Source organism: Fusarium flagelliforme, assembly GCF_020744385.1.
Source record: "Fusarium flagelliforme strain FIESC 12 MPI-CAGE-AA-0113 chromosome Unknown B0J16scaffold_1, whole genome shotgun sequence".
Lineage (NCBI taxonomy): Eukaryota > Fungi > Ascomycota > Sordariomycetes > Hypocreales > Nectriaceae > Fusarium > Fusarium flagelliforme.
The window spans coordinates 2,314,580-2,340,116 of NW_025763503.1; the positions used below are offsets into that span (position 1 = coordinate 2,314,580).

At 49.5% G+C, this 25,537-nt stretch overlaps 6 protein-coding genes across 6 annotated transcripts; 3 read left to right on the forward strand and 3 right to left on the reverse strand.

The window, feature by feature from the left end:
* Positions 1-2,766: 2,766 nt before the first annotated feature.
* On the reverse strand, positions 2,767-5,262 carry B0J16DRAFT_313420 (polynucleotide 5'-hydroxyl-kinase GRC3; the record flags this gene model as incomplete). Its single annotated transcript, XM_046125124.1, has 5 exons — positions 2,767-4,323; positions 4,379-4,666; positions 4,713-4,851; positions 4,901-5,153; positions 5,217-5,262. 5 exons carry the CDS (start codon positions 5,260-5,262, stop codon positions 2,767-2,769), a joined length of 2,283 nt encoding a protein of 760 aa, XP_045988732.1.
* A 568-nt stretch (positions 5,263-5,830) lies between these two features.
* B0J16DRAFT_313421 (DNA-directed RNA polymerase I subunit RPA34.5-domain-containing protein) lies at positions 5,831-7,876 on the forward strand (the record flags this gene model as incomplete). The annotated part of the gene is made up of 2 exons (XM_046125125.1): positions 5,831-7,013; positions 7,062-7,876. 2 exons carry the CDS (start codon positions 5,831-5,833, stop codon positions 7,874-7,876), a joined length of 1,998 nt encoding a protein of 665 aa, XP_045988733.1.
* A 7,362-nt stretch (positions 7,877-15,238) lies between these two features.
* Positions 15,239-16,648, forward strand: B0J16DRAFT_258843 (uncharacterized protein; the record flags this gene model as incomplete). Its single annotated transcript, XM_046123198.1, has 2 exons — positions 15,239-15,651; positions 15,703-16,648. The coding sequence occupies 2 exons, from the start codon at positions 15,239-15,241 to the stop codon at positions 16,646-16,648; spliced, it is 1,359 nt and encodes a 452-aa protein (XP_045988734.1).
* Positions 16,649-18,207: 1,559 nt separating this feature from the next.
* On the reverse strand, positions 18,208-19,532 carry B0J16DRAFT_377551 (kinase-like domain-containing protein; the record flags this gene model as incomplete). The annotated part of the gene is made up of 2 exons (XM_046130850.1): positions 18,208-19,272; positions 19,359-19,532. 2 exons carry the CDS (start codon positions 19,530-19,532, stop codon positions 18,208-18,210), a joined length of 1,239 nt encoding a protein of 412 aa, XP_045988735.1.
* Positions 19,533-20,535: 1,003 nt separating this feature from the next.
* On the reverse strand, positions 20,536-21,601 carry B0J16DRAFT_366345 (uncharacterized protein). Its single transcript, XM_046130083.1, has 3 exons — positions 21,111-21,601; positions 20,803-21,063; positions 20,536-20,745 (listed from the first exon to the last, which is right to left on the reverse strand). Exons 1-3 carry the CDS (start codon positions 21,356-21,358, stop codon positions 20,667-20,669), a joined length of 588 nt encoding a protein of 195 aa, XP_045988736.1. The 5' UTR covers positions 21,359-21,601; the 3' UTR covers positions 20,536-20,666.
* Positions 21,602-22,144: 543 nt separating this feature from the next.
* On the forward strand, positions 22,145-25,031 carry B0J16DRAFT_13257 (uncharacterized protein). The gene is made up of 2 exons (XM_046121768.1): positions 22,145-23,723; positions 23,776-25,031. The coding sequence occupies exons 1-2, from the start codon at positions 22,277-22,279 to the stop codon at positions 24,927-24,929; spliced, it is 2,601 nt and encodes an 866-aa protein (XP_045988737.1). The 5' UTR covers positions 22,145-22,276; the 3' UTR covers positions 24,930-25,031.
* The last annotated feature ends 506 nt before the right edge of the window (positions 25,032-25,537 follow it).

A 25,537-nucleotide genomic window follows, 5' to 3' on the forward strand; every position in this document is an offset into this window, starting at 1 on the left:
TCGTTTGTTGCACAGATCCACCACTGTCTCTCATGCCGACTTCTTGTCCCCGTACCCGGCCCCTCTCTTAGCTCTGTTGACGCTGTCCCCACCACACAGCCCGGCGCCGGCCGGCCTGGATGTTCTAGCCGCCAACCACAGCGCCTGTTTTTCTGTTTGAGCCGCTCCGGTTATGACAAACTGACTGTCTTGACAGGGTGTTTATGAGCTGCATCCTTGTCAATTTGGGCATTTGGGCCCCAAGATCGTCTGTTTCTCTGATATCTGTTATCGCCTGTACTGTACTATACGACGGACGTAGTGTGTGTCGTTGTACCTTGGAAGGCGGGAAATGGTGTTCACCCATATAATAAAAAATGACTTGTTGGTCGCTGAAATCGTAAAGTGAAGAAGCCCGTTTGGAAGACGTGTAGGAGTAGGTACACCGGAACATGCTCGTATCAATGCACATGCCTTAAGCCTTGCCAGGCTTGTAGCAAGAAAGGATTCGAACCATGATTGATCGAAGATTCCTCGGCCCGCTCAATCGAGATGCACCAACCAATATGTTTCCCAGTCATGTTTTTCAACGGTTTTCTCCACCATGAGGCCTGTGTCGTTCGTTTTGACATGTTTGGGCTCGATGCTCGAACGTCATGGTAACGGAGGGTTTCTATGCAACAGGGGTTACCGCTCAAAGTTCGCACTAACGTGAAGCAACGGCGCGCCGTTGCAAGCGAGCTGATCTAAAGTCGCACTATCGCACGTGGCGCGTGAGAAGATGCTAGGCGGTGAGGTAACTGCACGCTTTTTCGACCTCTGAGAGCGATTGCCCCAAGCCTTTGCCACGAGTTTCTCATGCTTCGTCTGAACTCAATGGAGGGTTCAGCATGCATGAGACAGCTAGTGTGCCTCAGACTTGCATGAGGTTCCGTAAAATCGAACGACATACGTAAAGCGAGGTCACAGTCGCCATGCGAATCTTTATTTGCCGATGGATGTATGTACTGCCTGCATGGCGGAGCCGTAAGCAGATTATCGTAGGTACTCCGGCGATTCTTACCGATGCCCCGAGGATTCCAAGATTGTGCGTCAAAGGTCAAACCCCTACTGTAGGGGGTCTCGTGTCCGGGCTCATTCCTAGATGCAGTTCACTGGGTTGCTGCAGCTCTAGTAAGCGCCATTGTCTCGACAAGTCGTACTTATGTCTAGTGGAAGGCTCATGGTGCTCTGTATCGCCGTACACGCTTAGAGGTCGGGCACCCAAGTCGTAGCAAGGATTCACGAGGATATCCATTGGAATTGGAGGTTTTTTTTGAGACGCATGCAGAAGGCCGTTTTTGCAAATCTGCACGCAATTCGGGACAAGAAAGCGCTGTGGTGGAGATCGCCACGGTGCTCTTATATATTTGTTGGGGGTCAGCTCAAGAGCAAGGCGCTGGCAATCATTAATGGACCAAATACGGGAGTGAAGTCGTTGAGACAGCCTGAGGCCTCTCATTCCCTCTTAAACAGATTGTTTCGTAGCAGGTACGATTGTGTGTTGACCTGAGAGAGGCAAGTGCATAAAACGGGTGGGTAGGCCAGTCAAGTTGCCCTTTCCTTCGAAAGAGGGCAAGCAAGCGCATCAGAGACTTAGGAAGTGAGAGCGAACATTCCGAATTTAATAGAAAACGGCAAATCTATTAAACCCACCATTTTCTCATATACCGCACCCTTCGTTCTTCAATATAGCTCCTCAATTCACAATTCATTCGTCTGAAAAGCCCCTCGATTTCCGATATTTATCGGCTCAGATCATAAGCGGGGCATGAAGCTGAACTTATGCAGAGCTGATGCATGTCCAGGTTCGCGGACGAACAGGCACAAGATGGAATAGCAGACCAGAATGCCTCATTTTCTTCATCATATCGTACCATTCTGGTAAGAAAGTGTTTTTGACCTCCCGTGATTACAAGCGGAATGTAGCACAACCAATAAAGTCGAAACGATGTCGAGAATAGTACGCGAATCCGTTCATCTCAACTAACACAAGCCAGAAAAACTTGGTTTTATCGTGAGCAGCATCAGTTCCCGTATCTATATACATAGACTCTGCGCTTGGTCTAGAATGAATAATGGCCTGATTCTACCATGACCCGTGTCTGCTGTGTAACCGTCTTACGCCTCCATCAGCCTCGCAGATGGGTAACAGAAGAATCGTCCTCTAGGGCTTAGGCTACTATAATAAAGCAGCCTAAGTGATAGTCTGAGCTGACATAAATAGGCCAAATTATTTCGTCTCTTATGCTTTTGGCGTCAATTCTTCTGGTACCCTAAGGCCTCGCTCCCCTAGTCCTGTTACCAAAAGCAACAGTGAATGCATCCGAACCAAATTGTTGGGTAGCGAGAGCAGACAAGAAATGACCTGTCAGCTGTCATGATCTCAGGCATAACACGGATGCCCTTAGCGTTACATCACATCAACATCTGGGGCCGGCTTGTTACCATTTCCTGCCATCCATTTGCACCTCTCTTCATCATGTTTCTATACTCGTAACAAAAGGGCTTTCGTGGGCCAATGGTGAGCTTATGTCCCTAACTTCATCTTATAGATTTCAGCTCAGCCAAATCGTCATTGTTCCTTCAATGCCGAGGTAGCCACATAGCCATGTATCCAAGTGCCGGGACGTGTCTCCACTCCACCTCTTTTTGATCGGCCAAACGGTCGCTAACTAGGTACAGTGCCGTAGTGAAGCATTTTGGTGGCCGCAGCCACTCTCGTTGACAGGCAATCCATGCGCGACGCTAGTCTCCCGTCTTGTTGCGTCCCAAGTCTCTTCGGACCCGCAAAACTCGTGAACCAGTAGGCCGTCTTTGGCCTCCTTTCAAGACCTCGACCCAAGGGACTTCTGTCAAGTCGCTAACTCTTTCCGTCATGTCTGGCTTAGCTCCTGGCTGGTTATATCCCGTGTCTTCATTTTCCAGATTGCCAGTTCCGTCTGCATCTTCTGACTCAGCTTCTGACTGATCATCTTCCATGTCTGCTATATCCTCAGGCATCATCTCGTTCCCCTCATCAACTCCTGCTCTCTCATAAAGTTCCTCAGTGTAAGCCCAACTTGGGGTATCAAACTTTCCGTGAAGAAGTACTATACTCCTGCCTTTCGACTTGATCTGTCTAAAATCTTCAAGTGGAATTGGAGTAACAAGCTGAAGGGTCTTTGACTTCATATCGATACCACGCAGAAGTACCAGCCCAATAGTCCTTGAATAGCGGGGATCCAAGGCTGCATCATTGTAATTGGGTATCAATGGGATGCCTTCTGGGCTCGTTGTTACAAGAGGCCATGTTTGGTTTCCTGAATCCACATTGACCTTCGCGAAATCGTCTGCCTCGGTCAGTGTTTCTTCTTGTGTGAAATTGGAGAATGCCCTGGCATCCTCTATCTCAACTGCCGCCAGTACCTGCCCATTCACTGTGTCGACCAGCAGTTCTGGGGGGCATTGGTAGTCATAGGATAACAGCCCTAAGACGCCGCGGTTCAGTGAAGAATACTGCACAAGTAAGGGTGGTCTAAAGGAGAGCGGCGAGGCGTTCCATTTCAACCTCGAAGGTGTGTCAGGTACGTTTGATATCTTTGGTGTCATGTCTTGTAAGTGAAAGTAAGACATAGTCTGCATTGCTCGGAGGTGGGCTGCCGTTCTGAGAGCAATCTTGGATGGCTGTGACGGAAGTTCTGTGAATGCCAGTTCTGTTGCTGTGCGTAAAGCATCGACTGAGTCGAAAGAACCCACTTCTGACATAAACAAGACCTCGTGGGGTTTTATTCTCTCGATTAATGTGCACAGGAGATCCAACCCAGTTCCTTGAATCCATCCTGGGGTGTTAATTATAAGAGGATCTCCGGCGTGGTGTTTAGAGTATGTATCGAAAAGATCTGCCGCGCATGACAAGTAAAGGTCGGGGTTTGAAGCTGGAGTGACGGAGGCCATTGAATGGCAGCGGACAACTGTGAAGGCAGGGTTTTCGAAGCTTGCATGTGTGAACGGTGTCCCGATATTTGGTTTGTTTACAGAAACAAGTGACACCGTTCCTGCTGGCGCATATTCTGGTTGGCCTGGATCGAGATCGAGGACCACAACTTTGCGAGAGTTCTGAGCTTGAGGCCGATCTGTCAATAGCCCGTTCAGGAATAACCTTAGAAACGTAGACTTCCCAGCCGATTTTGGGCCACATATCAGTGTTGATAGTGAAGCCTTCTTTCGACCAGTCGCTACTAGCGAAGACAACTTCTTGTTCCACGCAGGCATTGGAACGAGATCCTCAATGGATCTCTTAGAGGCCTCTTCAGGGGCATATATCTAAGCAAATATAAGTCAAACATCTCCCCGGATTCCACTGAAGATATTGACTTACAAGTTCGAAAGTAGATTCTTCCGTTACTTTCGCTGAGCTGATCTCAGGTGGCGCAATCCACATTTTTCTAAATAGTGGTGATAGAAGACCCAACTGGCGTATGCCCCGAGCAGTGTTGTCGGGATGAAATTCCAACTTCGTCTCTTCTGCAGTCCGTAGCACAGGAACTGCGTAGCAATAGGGAGCGTGAACCCATTCGATAGTTTCCGAGGGGTAAAGAGTAGCACCAGCTAACTTCACTTCACCACAAATAACCCGAATTCCATAACTTCCAATGACCACAAAACGCTGCGCAAGTTAGATATGGCACTGAAAATGATACCGCAAGATTTACCTCTTTATTTGGTAACCTTATTTCCACAACACCCCCTGTCTTGACTTTGTGATTCTGCTTCGACAGACGGAATGTTGAGTAAGGTTTCACTTCATGGAAGGCTCCAGCCAACTCGAATTTCGTAGGTTCTGTATTTCCACTGAACTATTGGTGAGTAATGTCATTTATCAAACATGATAAGCACATACCCTGCTACTGCAGTGCCTCTTGAGCGACTGGCGGGCGATTCCGCGCCACGCTGTAGCCGTGGATCTTTTGCTGCACTCTTTCTGGGGGATTTCGGGGCTGCATTTTGACTGCTGTCTTTTCGAAGCAGGTTAAAGCGGTTGGCACTGCTCATCACTGGCTGCTCCTCGGATTCTGAAGTAGGTTGCGTCTTTTGTGTAGGGGACGTTGCAGCTCCTCTTTGTCGAGCTTTGAGAGCCTCAATAGCGCTCATACCTATATGATTTCAGTCTCAGCATCTCATACTTCTGGAAATGTGAGTGTTAGCTCGATACTTACCCTTTTCTTCAACTCCTTCTATCCTTCGTTTTTTATGAGACGACATAGCTAGTATACTCACTGATACCGGTTTTCATCCAGGCTAAAACCAGAAACAGAATTCAATTTGTAGTATACAGAAAAAGCAACAGGCTTAGTTAGTGGATTGACATCGAAATGCTCTCATCTACAAGTTGTAAAACAAACAAGGTGAATGTCGCGGGTAGGTGAGAAGTGGACGGGACATTACCTTATCGATAAGAAAATATTTAAGGCCGTCAGTTAGAGTTCTTTCCATGCCTGGGCGCCCAGTGACTTCTGAGGCATCTGCAGCTTCTTTTCGAGAAAATCAAGTTGCATAAAATTTTATTGAAGTTTATATTGTCTTGTTAATAATCAAGTCTCTCAGTTGTACATCATTCTTTTCTTTTACTTATCATCGTTCTTCATTCGCGTCACCTGCCACCAGACTTTTTTTTACACGAACCGGCGCGTTGCTGTAGATATTGGACTGCCCCACTAGCGCGGCGGCTCCCAAAATTTCATTTTCCAGCAACTGAACTTTACTCTGGAAACCCTTCTCCAGCCCATTGCACCTTCACCACCCAGAAATTTCACCAACAAAATCGCCCAAGATGGCGCCCAAGGAACCCTACAAGGTGCACTCCCTCAGCAAGCATGTCGAGAACACGAAGAAAGGTCTAGCCGCCGTTGCGCAGGCCAGCCGTCGCCCTGCCGGCCGCTCTGCCGCCATCAAGAAAGAGAGCAACCCGAATAACATTTTTGCCAACAATTCTGACGACGACGACGAAGGTTCAGGAAGTGGCAGCGACAGTGATAGCAGTGACGATACTCCTGTCAGCTTCATGGACAGGCTTGTCGCTTCCGATGCCGCAAAATCTACTCCTGCAAAGGCCACTCCCGTCAAGTCCACTCAGGCTTCCCGTCGTCGCAGCAAGGATGACGAAATCGCCGACAGCGACGACGAGCGCAATGCCTCCAAGAAGGCCTCTGTAGAGAAACCTTCTCCGGAGTCTGAGTCTTCTAGCAGCGATTCCGAATCTGAAGAAGACACCAAAACGAAGACCAACGGCGCTCCCGTCAAGGCCGTCGAAAGCGATTCAAGCTCTTCTGAGTCGGGAAGCGAAAGTGATAGCGAGGAAGAAGATGCGAAGGATGCACCAGCTGCCAAGGTATCCACCGAAAAGAAAGACGACTCCGAGTCATCCTCCGAGGAGGAGAGCGAGGACGAAGCTGACTCCAAACCAAAGCCAGCCGTAAATGGCACTGCTGCTACTACCACATCCACAAGCTCTAGCGAAAGCAGCGAGGATGAGAGCGAGAGTGAGAGTGAAGAAGAGCAAGTCGCAAAGCCTGCTACCAAAACCGCTAAGAGTGCTGCAAAGCCCGCCGCTCCTGAGCCCGAAAGCTCTTCCAGCGAGGATGAGGATTCCGACGAAGAGATGGTCGACGAGTCGATGCACATCGAAGACCGCGAAGGACAAGTCGCTGTTCCCACCTTCATGGCTCCCGACTTTGTCCTCCGCAAGGGTGACGACGGCACAAACGGAAAGGATGTTGCTGAGGTCTGTAGCAAGGCCAATCTGGAGGGCAAGCAGTTCTGGTACTTCACAGTCCCCTCCAACGTTCCCATCTCGGTTGTTCAAAACCTCGAAATCCCTATGAACCAGTCAAGCGCAGGCAATAAGCTGTTCTCTCATGATGGAGAAGATTATGGCTTCTCTTTCGAGAGTATTGCTCCTAGGGGCAACATCCAGATCATGATTCCCTCCGCCGATGCCTCCCAATACCGATCTGGTAAGTTTATCGAGTCATCGCGGATCCATAGATGCTAACATATCACAGCCCCTAAGCAGGTTGATCAGATGATGCAGGTCAAGAAAATTACGCAACTTGGCTCCGATACATCTGTTGGGCCTGCCCCCAAGCCTGCTCCTCGTGCTCAGCCCGCTGGCTTGAGGGCTCGCTACCAGCCTATCGGTGTCAACGAGCCCATGGCCAGCGCCAGTGATGGAGAGGATGTGGAGATGGCTGAAGCTCCTGCTACATCAACCAAGGCTTCAAAGAAGGAGAAGAAGCGCAAGGAATCATCGGAGAAGAAGCACAAGAAGTCGCTGACTCTCCCTGAGCGCCCCAGCTCACAGACAGTGGAGGCGCCGACCCCGGATACCCGTAAGAACAAGCGAAAGCTTGCAGCCTCCGAAGATGATGCCACAGCTGTCGCCGAGCAACTCCAGCAGGAGGCTAAGTCGGCAGTTAAGAAGTCCAAAAAGCAGAAGACAGACCGAGTGGGTAGCCCTGAGTTGGGGTCCGAGTCTGTAGCCACCAAGAAGCAGACACCCGTTCTGCCTCCCGCATTCCCTGCAGCTGGAACATCAACTCCCAAACCCGCTGCAACACCCGCTACCACCAGTAAGAAGCAGAAGAAGGTCAAGGAGACGCCTGTCCCCGCTCCTCGCATGAGCGCGGTTCCTATTCCTTCTATCCCTCACTCTTCGCCTCCCAAGTCTTCCCCTGCGCCTCCTGCTTCTCAACCTCCTACCTCGCCTATCCAAGCCAAGGAGAAACGATCCAGAAAGTCAAAGGATAGTAAGAAGACTTCATCAGCCAGGAAGGAAACCCCCGTACTGCCTCCCATGCCTGGTTCTTCCTCCGAATAGCGTTCTGTGATGAAGAGTCCTCGAAAGATCAAGGGTAAGAAGGGTCGGGGTCATCTCAGGGCGTGAGTCACTCGAATGAACGATGTATCGGAACGATATACAAGGTATTGCGCATCTGTCACACCTTAGCATGTATGCTGCCGACACGTGGTCACGCACATGATATTGTTTCTTCTAAGTGTCGTTGCATACAACTGGGTGCAACTAGGAAACCAACAATTTTCTTTTTCATTATAGCATAGCTTGTCACAAGCTTTTCGATCCCGCGACGAGGCAGCAGTCTCTTTAATTTAGCGGCACGGCGTTGGTGGTTTATTTTGGTCGCAAGGGAAAAGGGGAAACCCAGGTGTAGTTGAGGAGTGTAAGAGGAAACAGAGCCATGGAACTTCGATGCATGAAGATTCTTTGGGCATTTGCCCGACAGCTAAGGTTACCGGGCTTTCAGGCGGAAAGGACGAATGAGAGACGTAGAGACGATATAGTCAATATGAGAGTATAACCCATATCCATTCCCTATCACCTTGCACCGTTGTTCAGTATATCTACTCAGCGCCCAGACACACTGATACCAGATGCTACGGCAGCATCAAAAAGGAATAGAAGTATACCATGCTACCTGATGAGTCTGATTTAGTTTACTTGGCTGGCGGAGTATAATCGATCTTCTCAATCGCCTACCCTATAAAAGACGTGTGTGAAGCTATCGTCACTCTGATATCTGCAGCAAGACGCACACCGCAGTGGGGTTTATCCTTTACTAAGTATTAAATGCACTTCATCTCTGGCCAAACATGCCGCGATATCATCGTTGCTATGCGGTAAACCGCCAACCTATTCGATATATTATCCTAGAACCTCGTGGTTTTGAAAGACCAGGCGTTTACTCCCCCGACAAACGCCATTCCAGCCCGGACCCGAATCTCCAAGATTCCAAAAGTCAATCGCTCAAACAACTCCAACGAACAAGCTCTACCTCTTGGGGAACGTCGTCTAACTAGTAGGGTTCCTTAGCTTCATCTTGACCATTTGGAGAAACACGCCCCTGTCACAGCCTCGTAGCGTTGGCGGGTAGTAGGATGTATCGAATAGCACGATGACGTCTGTGATCTCAAGTGACACGTGCCGTGATGATTCCATGATTCCAGAATCGCATCACCATAGATGAAGTTAAAACAGAGATCTGTTAAGAGGCGACGAAACCTGTGACAGGTAAAGTGTCTGACAACAGGTGGGACAGTACCGAAATAGATTCCATGTTAAAGCCTGATACTTGAGCACTATTTGGCGCAATATCTACCAGACATGGTACTTGGAAGTGCTTGCTCATGCGTGTAAGTGATAGCTACAGTTCCTGCGATCATTCATATCGACCACGATAGGCCAGATTAGGTAAAACTTGACCCTCACCGCCAGCCTCACGACAGGATATGGAGCTAAGGGTCCATGCTGAGTGCAGTTCATGCGGTGATGATAAATGTTGATCATAGCTGAATACGTCGGGTTACTGTTGCTTAAAGCGGTGGAGCTAACCAATAAACGAGGTCATTCGGTCAGAGAACTTCTATGTATTGGCTCGATGTGTAAGACATGTTGTTCTTGGTCAGTATGTTAGATGAGACCTTTTAAAGCTGAAAACGATGATGGTGTCTGATTGTTACAACAAAGGAGGACACTTCAATTTTGGCCTGGTACGAAACCGTCGTTGTTACGTTCCTGTCTTGTGAAGTGGCACAAAACGTCGAAGACGACATTGTACAATCCTTCTATGACAGCTGATGATGACGGCAACGCAAGCAAGTCAAATGTCACGCAGAAGAAGGGTCCATGTGCTTGGCACGAGGCGAACAGACGATGTCCCCCCCCAAAAAAGTCAAGCAAAAAGCATGTGGTCCGCTCTGGAGGAACCGCACACGGGAACTTGGGAAGATCCGGGCAACGGGAATCTGGCTGCAACTATCAGGAGACCGGCAATGCAGATTTTCAATACATCGTCTCATGCGGCGTTCTGATAGAGTCCGAATCCCAACACCGGCCGAGAACAACCGACGGTGGATCTACGGCCGAGATGAGCCTTGTGAATTTTTTCTTTGTTAATCATCTTCAATGGGCCGAGATCCGAGCCTATGAAGGCCTTATGAGTGATTAAAAAATATTAGAAAAAAAAAAGAAAAAAATCGGCTGAGTTGAAAGTCCAAAGAAGGATAGTTAAGTCCGATAGCTTGAGCTAAAAGGAACCGCTGCGGGTTTCGCAGAGATTGTAGTACCCGATGTGGGAATTTGTTGACCGAGCAGATCGAGGCCGAAGCTCGAAGAGCGAAAATTTCGTTTAATCTTCTTTTGTCTTACACATAGCCGTAGGATATACCGTCGTGCACGCGGAGGTGAACAAGGCTGTCAACATCCTCGAAGCCAAGAGTGTTAGTAGTATTATGGCGGCTCGCTCGGATGCCGTAGCATTGACCGCCTCTGTGTTGGCTGCCAAAACCAGGCTTCTATTGGTATCATGATACCTGATCCATGATATGCCTTGGAGTCGTAGCTCACGAGGGCATGGATCTGGAGCTAATGGAGCAGTCGTCAGCGCCTGTCCAGTAAGATCGACCCTAGATGCATCTATCATTGGGCATTAGCCTCCGTAAGCGTGTGCTTGCATACCGCGTTGGACTCCTCGCGTAGGTAGGGCGAGAGGCATGTAACGAGCAGTCAATCAATCATCCACGAGCTTAAGGGTCTGGACCTTTTATTCCTTTGCAAGTGCAGCGCATCGGCGAGTCGACCAAATATCAACAGCCAGCAAGACTGTTTTATGGCGTGATCTCTCAGACCCCAAAGATCCAAATGAAGCATGCGCTTATTGTGATATACCAATGAGCGATTGATATATTAAACCACACCATTATCATCTGCATTTCAACGAATGCCGAGGGTCAATGTCGGGGAGACATGGGTAGAAGGAACTCAATGGGCTGTCCCTATCCGTGTCTTACTCCAAACCAAAGCCGAATGCATCCATGGATAGGATAATAACCCTGATCAGGATGTTAATTATGTGTTCTTTGTCTGGGTTGAAACTATTAATCGGCTGTCATCCAACTCTCTGGGCAATCTGACTAGTGTATCGTAAATTATGGGTGTCTCGTGCGCAGGTAGGGGACCCTTGACGATCTCCTGAACTTGGGCCAGTCAGCCCGATTCGACCTTGGCGCGTTAATGCCTGGTAAGGGGAATCATTTAGATGAAGCCGTGCACAGATATCTCTTAAAAACCTGTTCGAAGAGATTGCAAGGGAAGTTTCAATATCGATAAATTTGTTTGTGAAGTCAACGATGCTGCCTGCACGAGACAGAACAGAATCTCCAAGGGACTGGATGAGTTTCGTACCCTTGTTGCGGAAGACCCTCCCTAATCTCTCGAGACCCTGAACCTCCTCCACTGCGCTGACTCTGCTGTTCTTTTCAGTCTCGGATGCTAGCAGGAGGCTCCACGCTCAATTTCGTCGCATTGCGGCTTCGCGCCTCGCCTCGTACCGGAGCGAACGCCTCGCATTGACAAATACGTCCCGAGCGGCCGTTTAGAACCTCCGCGATGCATTGAAAACTCCGCAGACACCGACCGGCGTCCGGAGCGGACAAGCACCCGACTCTGAAAGTGGACTGAACTTAGTTAAACATCTGCTAAAAGTAACGTCACTGTCATGACGCTGAGGCTTGTCGCAGAAAGGGGACACTATTGGTTGGCGACTTTTCAATATCAGAGAAGCTCCAACGGTTTACGGATACACAGTAAACCATCAGCGAGGGACCAACCTTCCGCTGCATCCGAGTGAACTTGAAAAGCGAGAAGACGACAGCAGAACGAGAAGCGAGCGGAATTACTCGTCCTCGAGAGGCAATTCGTGGGGTTACGACCCTTGTCTCATGCATATATCCTGAGACTTGGCCAGCGGGAAGGGTTGCGCGCGCCTATGTCTGTTGGTGAAAAGGGTTTACCTGAAGCGAACCCTTGGGGCTTGGACGTTGGGGGATGAAGCCCCAAACCGTTCCACAGATCGCCATGGGCTTTCTCACCAGGGCAGGGCTGAGTCGAGAGACCAAATCTTTAGCTGGCAAGACATGGACATATTGGATGGCTCTTCCATGTCGGCATGATATCCCGCCGTTTGAACCGACAAGTGGTGATATCAATTGGGTAACTCGCTCATGCTTCTGGTAACTCGGCAGCAATCGATCTCGTGCTGGCAGGATGAGAGGCTGACGAGAATAGATGGCTTAGCGCTAACATGAGATTAAGTACGCCGCTGCCGTGGCTCGACGGCTAGTAGCCAGACTTGTAGCGATGATCATGAAACGTTGATGTATTTCCAGCCTGGTCTTGGCTCAAGGAGTACTTGAGAGTGTTGCACAACGAGAAGAGCTGTGAGCTCTAGGTAGCCAGTAGCTAATAGATGGTGGTGTTGGAGATAAGATTATGGTGTGAGGAAGCACCTAACTTTACAGCTGTGTAGGGGTCACAACACCTTCTACAAGTTCTTAGTAGTGGGATTGGGGAAACCTAGGGACGGGAAGGTACATCTGTCCCAAGTACCTGACCTACCTTAGATCCATGCCTCGGACTCTCTCATGAATTTTTTTCTTTTTTTCCTTTTTTTCCGTCGTTCTTTCTTTTTTTTCGCTTCCTAACTTTGGTAAAAATGGGCCCAGCCAAGAAAAGATGCAGTGGCCCCAGCTCCTTATTAGCGTCAAATAAGAAAACTGATCCCTGTCTATTTTCGCTGGTTTCAATGGTTCGTTCATTGTTCATTGTTCATTGTCCATCTCGGTTTGCGGCCTGTGAAACTTTGTGGGTGGAGCCTTTGTGCTATTTTCTCAAAGAGGTTGATTATGCTTCGATGATTTGACTGATTGACGCTTCAAGACTGACTGATATCTGCAAACAATCACATCTTTTTTCATCACTTTACTCTATGCTGCACCGGAATAACCGGCTGTTCAATGAAAAACAGTCATCAACCAAGTGCGCGGCAGGAAATTGCCTTGAGAGAACAGAGCAATGACCTCATCGGAGATGCCCCTTGAGGATATCTCCGGGTCGCTTCTATGTTTCAACTGCAACCAGGCATTGATTCAATCTAACAGTACGTACTCGGGCAGCACGGATGTTGCCAACGCATGGGAATGAGCTGTTTGAACTGCTTCGCCCTGATGCGCCAGATGTTGATCAGAGCATATTGCATGCAAATCAACTGTCAATTGTCATGGCAGATTGAGCTGAAGATCGTCATCATCTTATGTACAGTTCAGTACATACAAGGTCAAGAGTGCATGACAACTCGCCTACAAACCTTCAAATCACATCTGATTGGCCTGAGACATCTTAATCGTTGAATCCAGACGGTTTCTTAGGCGCATGTCGCTGTGCCACGGCGACGATGACGCTGCCTAGGTAGGTAAGCTGCCAACAGACCCGGACATCTGGCTGTAACTAAGCGACACCGTCAAGGGACCGTTTCTGATGGTGACGTTTTCTATGAAACCAGCCACCGTCATGGACACCAGAAAGACAGAAAGAAAGATACAATTGGTGAGGGACAGAGGCACCGTTTCAACAAGTAAAGAGCATCGTGATTACAAACTGTTCTTGTCTCGTTTCGTCCTATCCAGCGCACAGTTTGTCTAGTCCATTGGCTAATGGATCTTTGCTGAGGTCAGAAAGTGAAGTAAGCTAACTCGGCAGATCAACATCCTGCCTATCCCATTCGTTCCGCAGAAATAAGAAAAATATGGCACTGAATAATCGGACTCGGAAGCATGTGGGCGTGCAGCGGGATCCTGCGACTTCAACTGGGACTGTGAACAGTGATTAATCAATTGGATCTCAAACAGTATGAACTTGCCCACAAGCCCTGTTCGCTTGCGTTGCCAAGGTACCAACCGTTAACGTTTTTGGTGGTTGCCCAGCAGCTCTGCCAAGGCTGGGAACAGTATGAGATCTTCTACTTTGAACATGGGCTGCCTCCCATCCAAGTTGACTGTGGCGGTGCTTGATAACAAAGAGATCTCTATCACAAGACATGTTTCGACTTTTCCATTGAGGCTCAGTTCAGGCTCGGCCACGTTTGTCTGCCTACAGGCAATTTCCCAGTCAGTAAGAAACGGCTTTACCTTTCGCGTTGCATACGCGGAAACTCAGCCAGCGTCGTTGAACAGGGCGATTCCCACGCGACTCAGCCCGCCAATCAATCTTGGCATCAACTTGGAGGGAAATTACGGTAATACGCTTGGATTCGGGATGCCGTAAACCCCGTTCCTCCGCGGCGTCTGGCGGACACGCTCTGTCAGCAACTTTGACGGCATCGTCGTGAATGATTGGCCTGGTAGAGACAAAAGAGCTCCGTCTGAGCGTCAGAGAAGGGCTAAACAGGCTTAGGCGCTGGCTCCAGTGCAATCTCCAGGCGACCCTGGTGTCATCCACATCCAGATGGATGCCCAGCGAAGCATGGAGACAAGCTGGACAAGGGCTCCGCTGAGGCTTGTTGGCTGGTCGGTCGGTACCCAAGGCCCTTGTAGCAATGACTCCTCCCGCAGCATCCGGGCTCCAGCTCATTTGAGATGAGGACAAGGGAAAATCTTGCGCTGCGCTGCGGGCCCGGGCCCCCTTGAACGACCTAAGCTAATGTCAGTGTGATGGACTCCTTAGCTTAGCGCCCATAGGTTAAAGTCCTGCGCGACAGGCCCTGTCAAATTTGTTCTTTTTAGCGGATAGCGGTCGAAAAGCCAACTGTAAAAGAAGAAGCCTTGGTTTTCCAGCGCCTCGAGGTAGCTGCCTACCTTACACTTGGACACGCCCCTGGTGCATCACTTTCCTGCACCTCGTCATCATACTCGATCATTCTCTCCTCCACTCCCTCCACTTTCTTCATATTACTACTCCCGTTTCCTCACCTCCGTCTTCCTCTTCCCTCCCTCCCTTTTTCACTCTCCTCGATCCTCGGCTTGGTTTCGTCTTAGATTCGCACCTTGAAAAGGCCTATATCCTCTTTCCTCACAACCTCAGGTTCTTAGGTTTCGCACTTTTATCGTGTGGCGTCCCTGTCGTGTGCTACTTCCCTCCCTTCTCTGCGACTCGACAACCATCGCTCTATACGACCAACCCGACGATTCCGACCTTCGTGGTATGCGATCAAGTCAACTAATTAAGTCAACTTGGATATGAGATAGCTTTTGGGTATTCATTCACATTGGGTTACCGAATACGCGTTACGAATTTCTTCGAGATTATCTTGCGCTGCTACAAATAATCAACACACGCCCCCTTTCGACATCGCTTTGTCGATCAAATCATATTACATCAAACAATATCATCATGAACGACTTTTCAGCCACCCTTTCTGGGAAGCCTAAGCTTCAGCTTCTATGGCCAGAGCATGTTAATCTGCCATTCCTCAACACTGTTCCTCCCAGATATCGAATTGGACGCCGACGCACAAAGTCAAAATCGAGACCTGGCAATGAAGAGCTCACAAGCCTCAAGACTTCATTTAACGCTTGGGATGGCGTCCGAGACCTTCAGCAGCACCACTGGAGGACGTCGGACCTCCAGTACGCCGTTGTAGGGCTTCTTGTTCTCTTCTCTTTCTGGATCGCCCCTCCGGCTCCGGGAGTGAAGCTCCTCGCCATCCTTGGTAGTGCCTGGGTTCTTCTGATGCCTGCGACCCGCCAGTTTTTCCTGCCATCGGTCACTATCTGGACCTGGCTTCTTTATTTCTTTTGTAGTCGGTACGTTTGTCTCCTCTTGCGTCAATTGTCAACTTTGCTAATATCCTGCAGATTCATCCCCAACGAGTACCGACCTCATATTTGGGTCCGAGTACTACCCGCCCTGGAGAACGTCCTTTACGGCGCCAACCTCTCGAGCATTCTCTCCGCCCACCAACATTCGGTCCTCGATATTCTCGCATGGATCCCCTACGGCCTGTGCCACTTCGGCGCTCCTGTCGTCTGCGCTCTGATTATGTTCGTCTTTGCTGCCCCTGGCACTGCCCCAGTATGGGGACGCACCTTTGGTTGGATGAGCATTCTCGGTGTCACCATCCAGCTGCTCTTCCCCTGCGCGCCCCCTTGGTATGAGATGGAGCACGGCCTCGAGCCCGCTGCGTACGGCATGCCTGGATCCCCCGCTGGACTTGCTCGCATCGACGAGATCTTCGGCATTGACCTCTACACAACCAACTTCAGCACAGCGCCTGTTCCCTTCGGTGCCTTCCCTTCACTCCACGCCGCGAACGCAGTCCTCGAAGCTCTTTTCATGTCCCATTGCTTCCCCCAGTTCCGAACTTACTTCATTATGTACGCTGGTTGGGTTTGCTGGGCCACCATGTACCTCAGCCACCATTATGCAATTGACCTGGTTGTCGGTGGCTTGATTGCATCTTGCTTCTTCTATGTCGCCAAGGCAAGATGGCTACCACGCCGCCAGGAGGGCAAGATCACCCGATGGGAGTACGAATATGTGGAGTATGGCGACCGCAACACCATCTCAGACGAGGAGTACGGCGAGTACTTTGGCATGGGCTTGTTAGGACGCCCTCGCGCCGATTCTAGCGATGGTTGGACCGTTGCAAGCTCCAGTTCAAGCTGCGGCTCCAGCAGCGGAACTCTTAGCCCTACCTTATCCGAAGAAGCCCTCCCCGGCATGCTTGACGATGATCAGCTTTGGAACAGTAATGCTCCCGCCCGAGACGTGGAGCTGAGCGAAGTTGTTGTTGCGCGGTAATCAACACGATTCAATTATAACAATCTCGACACTCAGACGACCTCATCCCACGCCTGGCAACGGAGTCCGCCGATGGGATTTTACGATTTTAATGCCCGAACCATTTTTAATCTTCAACCTTATACTTTTTTTCTTCTTTCTGATAACCACTTTTTTTTTTTTTGGCATTCATCGGCACAGCGAAATGGCGCAATGCGGTGCTTTACTACGGCAGATGCTGGATTCTGACGCAGGGCCGTCAGGGCCAGACGGTGAACTGTAATAATGGGTTCTAGGGGTCATTGGATGCCCCCTTCTAATGTATACCCTGCGGAAGGACAAAACCGTACCTGAATAGAGTAATGTATACAAACAAGAGGAAGTTAATACGTGCATGGATATGCGATCACGCTATGTCATGCACCAATACGCTCGCTAGAGAGCCTGGACGACACGAGAGGGACAAGCTTGGCATAGCTGCCCTACTCATGATGAGGAGGAAACCATGGAAGAAAGGATAACAGGCTCGTTGCTGGAACCTTGTTGAGATCCTGGAGAAGAAAAGCCAGGCGGCGCAAGGGGGCGAGCTGACTTTGGAAAAGAAACGAAATACCAAAGATACCATTCGCTAGATGTTAGCAATTAAAGAATTGACAGTTAATGTCACAGTCACATTATCATTATACTCCTAACTCCCGTCTTCGTGATATATGCAACTTGCTCTCCATCTGCATTGCAGGCAGCCTTGGAAGTATTTTGTCGTTGTAAGCAAGTGTGAACTCCTGTGTTGACTTCAATTCTGAATGTCGATCTTAATATACCTGGGAGATTCTTCCAACTTCGGTCGTGTTTGGGATCAAGGCGGTGTTAGAAACGCCAAGCCTATACCGAACTCCTGACAAGCTTGGCAGTCAAAGGTGCCAGATCTTCATTATACAATTGGCCATAGCTTCAATGTTGTAGCTCACATACGAATAAAGCACTGACAGGATAAAGTATATCTGAAAACAAGCTATAGTTCAGTTGATGTGGGCGACTTCTACTGCGATGAACCCAATGAAATTTGACATGCCTGAGAGGTTAACCCTACTATTGAGAATAATGAAGACCTAGAAAATACGCATAGGTGAAAACAACTAGCTCTCCATGATTTGATTATAACGTGAGCTGCGTTGTCGCTGGTATCTACTTTGAAGCATCTCAACCGCGGCCAGATGAAACACGGTATGAGTACTAACGATATAAAGGCAAAAAAAGAGATGAGAAAATGAAAGTAGAGCAAGGAATCAAGACCGTGCTGATTCCTCCATACATATCGCTATAAGCTGCGAGCCTGCGGTCCGCTTTGGAAAAACACTTGTATCCAAAACGACGATCGTCCTCCGGCCTCATTGCGCGTTTCGACGAATCATCCTGTACCGTATGTAAGGTCACAACGCCATCCCACATGTTTCCATTTGTGGTCGTTTCATCGTGTTCGAACCGCTACTTATACCACATATTCATACCATGACCGTTTCACATACCAGTGCTTCAATAAGAAATGGAACAGGAGTCAAACCTCCACTGTTAACCTGATTCTACCTCTTCGATGCTGGTCCGCTCCAAAGTCCTTTGGAAGTCTCAACGACTCTATTGTCATTGTTACCAGGCTGCAATGAGGAAGGGACGTTGGAGGCTGGGGTGTTGCCCATGACCACGTCATTCTCAGTTTGTGTTCCGTAGCCGCTGTCCTTAGGCTGGTTGCTACCCATGGAAATGGCACTGTCTCCTTTCTTAGTGGAAGGTTGTTGAGGTTGTTGTCGGGCAGCGCCACGACTGGGCTCCTTTGAGCGAGCTCCATCCATCAAACCGTTCTGAGCCTCGCGCAGCTTGTTAATAGCACGAACAGTATCAATGGCCGCATGCAGAGTTCGGCGAGCGTTGAAGTTCTTCTTAATATTAGGTAGCAGATTCTGACTCTCGCCCTCAGCATTAATGAAGCCAGCAACGAATGGGTGCTGAAGGGCCTCGTGGGCGGTAATGCGCTTTGTGGAGTCAATGGTTAGGCACCGTTGAATGAAATCCTTAGCATGGCTAGAAACACCACGCCAGTATTCGATCGGAGTAAAGCTGTAGTCTGCATTGAGGATGGCCTGCATCTCTTCAAAATCAGAATCGCGATCGAAGGGGGTATAACCACAGAGCAAGAAGTATGTGATGACACCAAGAGCCCAGAGATCTACCGGCTTGCCGTGACCAGTCTTCTTGAAGATCTCGGGGGCCATATATCCAGGGGTACCGCAGGTTGTAGTCAAAACATGGAACTGTTCCTCATCCATAATTCGTGAAAGTCCAAAGTCTGCAATGAGTAAGTCTGCATTGTCCTCGGGGGTTCGGAAAAGTAGGTTTTCAGGCTTTAGGTCGCGATGGACAATTCCATGGTCATGGAGGTAAGCGACAGCTGACAATGTAGCGCGAACCAAGTCCGCGGCATCTGACTCGAAGTAGGAACCCTTTCGGCAGATTCGATCAAAGAGCTCGCCACCTAGAGCAAGATCGGTAACGAGGTAGAGGTTATTCATGGTCTCGAAGTAATCGACGAGGGTAAGAATGTTCTGGTGGCCCATGGAGACCTTCTTAAGGACAGCGATTTCGTTGCGAACCTGCCATTGCGCATTCAATGTTAGAAGACAATTATACGGCAAAAGACTGTGTATGATGCTGCTAAACATCATGAGGTGATGCGCACCATGTGTTCGCGACCGGCCATAAGCCGCTTATTGATGACCTTGGCAGCATAGTAGCGGCCAGTATCGATGTGGACGCATTCTTTCACGACGGAATAGGATCCGGCTCCCAACGTCTTGCCGACCTTGTATCTACAAGGCTGAACTTGAGGTTGTTGGCGAGCTGCGGAGTCCATTTTGATTTTGAGGTTGTGACGTCGAAACTGAGGGACCAAGTGAGGATGGGAGGTGATAAGAAGATCGCAGTCGGGTGCCCCGCAGAGCGTCGAGAGGCGAGATGGGAGGTGCGACTGCTATTGCGCTGCGATGAGGCGAGGATGTGTTCTTGAAGCAGGTAGAGTTTCGACCGATAGAGAAGAGCAAGTGTTTTTGGCTGAACTTGAGGAGAGGAGGAAGGAGGAGTATAATGTCAGCAGTCAGTAGCGATGCTGATGGGATTGAACTGGTCTGAAATGAAGGGTCGGGTGGGAGTTTGGGTCGGTCAGTTCATGTGTGGGACAGCCAAGGACTAACTAAAAGGTGGGGTCGAGTCAGGTCCACGGAGCTGAAAATACAGTACGGATGAGATAGCAATCTAATAGGTGGGCGTCGTCGAGGAATAAGGCGTTTTTAGCCTGGACCCTTTTGTTTCTGCCTCTTTGTACTTCTTAGAGTAGAAAGAAATCTATTAGAACTGAGAGTTTAGTATTAGCTACGAGCCACGAAGGCGACTTAGTATGAGGCCTCCTGGATGATAGTTGAGGACTTGTTCGGGGCAATTGATATTCAGTGCCTTGACTCCTGGTTGGTGCGCACTACCTATCGTTATTCTCCCTCGCAAAGATAATGGCAATAATAAGTGAATGAATTATGACAGCATTGCTTATTTCATGGTACAGTACAACCATGACGATATTTTATCCCCAAGCACACCATATGAAGTTCGGTAATGGGGAACCCCATTCCCCGGAGCTGTAATACACATCTTGTCCTCTGCAGAGAGGTACCTTATTTCGTCTCTCCAATCCCCTTGATATTTAACGATGGCGCAGTAACTTAGTCACGCTGTCGGGTCAGTCACAAACCTTCATTGTCTAGGTATTTTTGGATATCACATAGTCTACACATCTTAAGCTTTTACTTATGATCTCTATGTCATTAGACGAGGTGTGTCGATTTCGGAGCCTGTCTAGACATCGACCCTCGCGATGGCTTTTATATACAAGTAGTTGACTCATATCCAAGAATAAGCCAAGCACTAGACAGTCTCTATAGTTTCTCTGAACATTGACATCTTTGGATCGATGGTTGAAAATAGAGATATTTCAGTCTTATTCACCTCTACGAGATTGTTTCTTTGCGCTAGTAAACTTCTTTTGCTTTATTCTTGTATCGTGGAATCTTTTCCCACTATCGAGATGTCAGCCGCAATTCTTTATACATGAACGATCGACTGCTGCAACTTACATCTCTTGGTGTTTCTTCTTCTTCTCTGAGCTTGTTTCAGCAGGCACTGCCTCTTTGTAGATACGTACGAGCTCCTCCGTCAACTTCCTTCTGTTATCTTGCGCATTTGCATCCCGTGACCGGGAATCTTGAGCTTGGAAAGTCAAGGAGTCATTTGCTGATGTGTAGTACTTGGATTTGCGGACGCTAGAATATAGTAATTTGGGTAGCATTGAGTACAATTGTTGCACTGGATATGCCGTGGTTGCCTTGGTTTCAGTCCTTTTGTTTGTCAGTGTTGGAAACCTGAGAGAATTATACATCCATACTTATTGACATGTTGACCCCCTGGTCCACTGGAGCGCGAGTATGTAGTATTGCCTTTCGGCAGTAAAGATTCATGGAATGACTCGTACCACGTGCGAGCCTCAACGAGAGATTCTTGGTCAAAATCGGCATCAAATGCCTTGTATCTGTTGGAGTTGAACCTCGGCGTAAAGGGAGGAGCAACTGTCACTTGCGACTGCATCCTTTCAAGGCCAACAACAAGCCTTGTAAAGACCGAGCGTCGAAACATGGCGGGGTTACAATAGGTACGTCTAAGTGTTGCTTGTAGATGTGAGACAAACCCAATTACAAGATCAATTAGTCCTTCTTAGAGTATCATGTGGTGAGAAATCAATGTCTTAATGTACTCGTTGAGGTTGGGCCCTTAAACTCTTGGCTTAAGTTTGATGCTTGTCTGTGGCTGAGATGTTGATCCTGAAGCAGCAGCAAACCAAACTGCACTTTGACCGCCTTACCCCTTCTGTGCTAGCCTTCTGTTAGCTGCGGTTGACGCCTGCGCCATATCAGCCTCAATTCGAACCCCGAAACCCAGCCTTTTCACCCTAACCTAACCTAACCTTCTTCTACTTACCTCATCTTCTCAATCTCCAATCTGAACCTTCTCTCATCCAACAACACGCATCGACTTCTTCTTGATCTAGCGCCGTACCGTAGTCTTGGTGTCGCAACGAGCTCTTACCGAACTCATTTTAACTCTACTCTCACGTGCCTCCGCTTGCGCCCCATTCTTCTGGAGAACTCCAGCTCATTTGGTTCGATAAGCCAAGCTCCGACGTCGCAAAACCCTCTGCCACCTCGCTCCCCTGTCGAATAGCTGGACGAGCCTCCTACGCTCCTTATCGACGTCTTGTAAGCGTGCCAGCTCCTGTGGCCCGTTATCATCGCGCATTATTAGGCCTGCAGGTACAGCTTGTCCAGCTCAAAGTCTGTCGCTTTGACCGCCACTCAATCCATTCGTCACATTTCCATTCCCGTCTTGCGCCAGGCCGTCGCCTGGCACGAGTTCGCACTAACGAAGGAGTCAAACCTCATCGATTTTCAGTTGCACTATCGCCTATATCCCGCTTCGTTTGTGCGACTGGCGGTACCTGAGAGGGTCACCTCATCCTGCTACCCACCAAAATTACACCCCGCCAGCTTTAATTAAATGACAGAACCCGAGGCAGAACTCCAGGCCACTGCCAACCTTTCTCCCGTCTCCCCATCGCCAGTTCACTCAGCTACGTCTTTGGCGGTTCCCGTGCTTCAGGAAACGGTGGACACCATTGACGCCATGGTCGCTGCCGCTTCTGCTGCCGCCGACGCCGCCAATGGCTCAGTCAACCACAACGGCCCTGATCTTGAGCCATTCTTGGGGGCCGGTGATGACAATATCGTAGATGACGACAGCCTCAACGACCCTTATGGCGAGGATGATGCAGATGCCATCATCCAGCAAGTGCCTCAGCCACAGGTCGAACAAGAGCTGCCCGACAGCAATGACGACTACGCAAAGACATTTGATTCGCCAATTGGGCCAGAAGAGGGTGAAGACGGAGACATTCAACCACAAGATGTATCATCGCTACCTCGGGAATCCAACGATATCTCTCTTTCATCCGATCATTTGACAAGTCACCCATCGCAAGTCTCCTATGCCGTTCATAACACGTCTCTGCCAGCCCAACCAGGCCAACATGCGTCATCATCTGCTTCCCATGCTTCTCTCGAAGCCCAGGCTTTCGGCGCTGCAACTGCCATCACTTCGCAGCCCTCCAATTTGCCGACGCCTTCTCCAAATGCAGCCAACCTGTGTGGCAGTAACGCCGCCGGCTCCGCCAATGCCTCGACTGATATTCAACGGCTGATCGCTGATCTCGCTGCGCCAGTCGACTCCAACCGTATCACAGAACTGTCTGTCCCGTCCGCCACAGGTGATCAGTCCAACGAATATAGCACTTCGTCTTCAGATTTTCCACCTTCAGCCTCCCTTCCACCAAGACCTCCACTGTCCCAAACACTGCCTCAGACGTATGCCTCTCAGCACCATCCAGGGAGCATCAATGCTAGCATCCCCCCTGGTCTCGCCGCGCCGCCGACACCAGGGCAGCCTTCTACTTACGTGGCCACTGGCGCGCCTGTTGCAGTTCCTGATGTTTTGGGTGAATACCCAGTTCCTCTTGGTTCGGGTCTCCAGGCCAATGTCGCCATCACTTCCTTGAATGCTCCCCCATACCCGCCTCAGCCTGTTCCTTATAATGCCGATCAAACCCAGGATGCCGAATACCAGCGCCAGTGGGATCAGTTTTTGGCCGATGAGCGCCAGTATATGTCGGAGGCCAAGTGGGATCGTTTTCCGGAGGGCTCACGCATCTTTATTGGTACACGATCCGCGTCTGGCGCGTCCAAAAATGGCGCTCACATATTCTCTGCAGGCAACCTCTCGAGCGATAAGGTGTCGAAACGTGATGTTTTTGATCTATTCCACCGGTTCGGAAGGCTTGCTCAAATCTCATTGAAATCAGCCTACGGGTTTGTGCAGTATCACTCCATAGACGAAGGACAGCGGGCGATGGACAATCTTCAAGGAATTGAAATTAAGGGACGCCGAATTCGTGAGTCAAGCCCTTTTCATTGTTCCTGTATTGTGCTTCTAATCATATCTAGATCTCGAAGTCTCGCGTGTTCAAGATAAATCGAAGAAAGAAAGGGTTCGCAGCCCAGACAAAAACAAGAGTCGCGACAATGGACGTCGGAACGACAGGCATGGTCACCAAGCTCGAGATGACTACCGGTCGAGTCGCGGTCAGTCCCCCCATCATAATGATTATGGAAGGGACGAATCGTATGGTCGTGATCGGAGTTATTATGACGGCAGTCGTGGACGAGGGCGATCACGCTCTCCCGGATATGGACGTAATGACAATGACAATTATCGTCGAAGGAGCCCAAGTCCGCTTGGAAGATCTCGACATGGAAGTGAGCCTGAGCTTCCGGGAAGGAGATATGGTGCCGACGTCCCCGATGTTCAGATCATCCTTCAACAAGACATCAATCGCGAGTTCATTAACTGGGTAAAGCAAGCCTTTACGTCTAGAGGCTTGCGGTGCGAGGTTATGTTTCTGTCTAACAAACTTCCCAAGAATGCAGTCGTTCAGCAACAAGCAGCGGAAGGTGTTCACGCTGTTGTGGAACTCGACCTTCGCGCGCAGAACCTGGGCAAGATCCCGGTCCAAGCATTTGATCGCTCTGCTGGTTCCAACAACATTCGCTACAATCAGTATGCAGACTTGGACCCCCCTACCGCTGCCGAAGTTATTCTCCGTGCGAAGGCATCAGGGATGGCACCTAGCTATGGTCAACAATACGGTTCAAATGGTTACGGCGTTGCTCCATATGGTGGCCAGCCCGCTTACCAACCACCGGCGGCGAGCTATGTCGCCCCGCCTCCACCAGCACAATATGCGCAGTCTCCGCCTGCTTCAGTTAACGTTGCTAACATCGCAAATCTGATGGGCCAGCTTGACCCCGCGTCGCTGCAGCAATTGCTTGCACAAGTCCAAGGTGGTGCTCAAAACCACCCTCTCCCCCAAGCCAGCCCGACAGCCGCAACTGCTGGAGTCCCCCATGCTGATATCCAAGCTCTGCTTGGAAGTTTGGGGGCGAATCCTGCAGCTCAACAATCTCAACCGCCGCCCCCTCCAGGCTCCTATGGGGCTCCATATGGAGCGCCGCCTCCGTCAAATGGCGCATCGTCCAACGGGGACTCAGCAGTTCAAGTCCAGAACATCATGGCACACCTGGCTAGGTACCGGCAGTGAGCCTGAACAACTAGCTCTGCATTTAAGATCAGTCGTGTTCGCAGTTGATCATCCGTATTCTCCTTATGATACCACTCAGAGGCACAGTTTGTTTTAGACATTTGGAGTCATTCTCAGTTGCTTTTTGTTGTCCTTTCATGCATTAGAATTCAACCGTACCAATAGCACCCTATATGGGATTAGATTATAGGGTGTGGTGTGCTTTTAGGTGTGGGTGGGAAGATGGGCGAGGCGTTGATGGGTGAGAGTTGCGAGGGGGTTACCATGATTTACCAGATGGAATGGGCACCATGCGAAGGTATAGAATTGGTAGCATAGTTTATGATTACGCCGGTGTTGTATTGGCTTGTGTGTGACGTTGAATCGATTGAGGATGAGGTATGAGTGGTGTTTTTTACTCAAGATACCCAGTTTTGCTTTTAGATACATTTCATAGTGCCCTCATCAGTCGAAGGCTTTATTTCTCGTTTCGTGTTTGTGATAAATTCAAGGCTCTTTGGAGCATACCTAACCTCTACTTTACCTATGGAGCCGCAGCACACGGCTAGCATGGCACAATACAGTTCAAAATCGTCACACAATCGCTAACCATCAATGATGGCTATGCT

Bases quoted from the DNA above. Each gene is read 5' to 3' on its own strand.
- B0J16DRAFT_366345 (XM_046130083.1), bottom strand. From the start codon at position 21,358: ATGTTTCGACGCTCGGTCTTTACAAGGCTTGTTGTTGGCCTTGAAAGG. The intron at 21,064-21,110 runs GTATGGATGTAT...GACAAACAAAAG, and splicing joins GGGGGTCAACATGTCAATAA to GACTGAAACCAAGGCAACCA. The intron at 20,746-20,802 runs GTAAGTTGCAGC...ACATCTCGATAG, and splicing joins AAGAAGAAACACCAAGAGAT to TGGGAAAAGATTCCACGATA.
- B0J16DRAFT_13257 (XM_046121768.1), top strand. From the start codon at position 22,277: ATGACAGAACCCGAGGCAGAACTCCAGGCCACTGCCAACCTTTCTCCC. The intron at 23,724-23,775 runs GTGAGTCAAGCC...AATCATATCTAG, and splicing joins AATTAAGGGACGCCGAATTC to ATCTCGAAGTCTCGCGTGTT.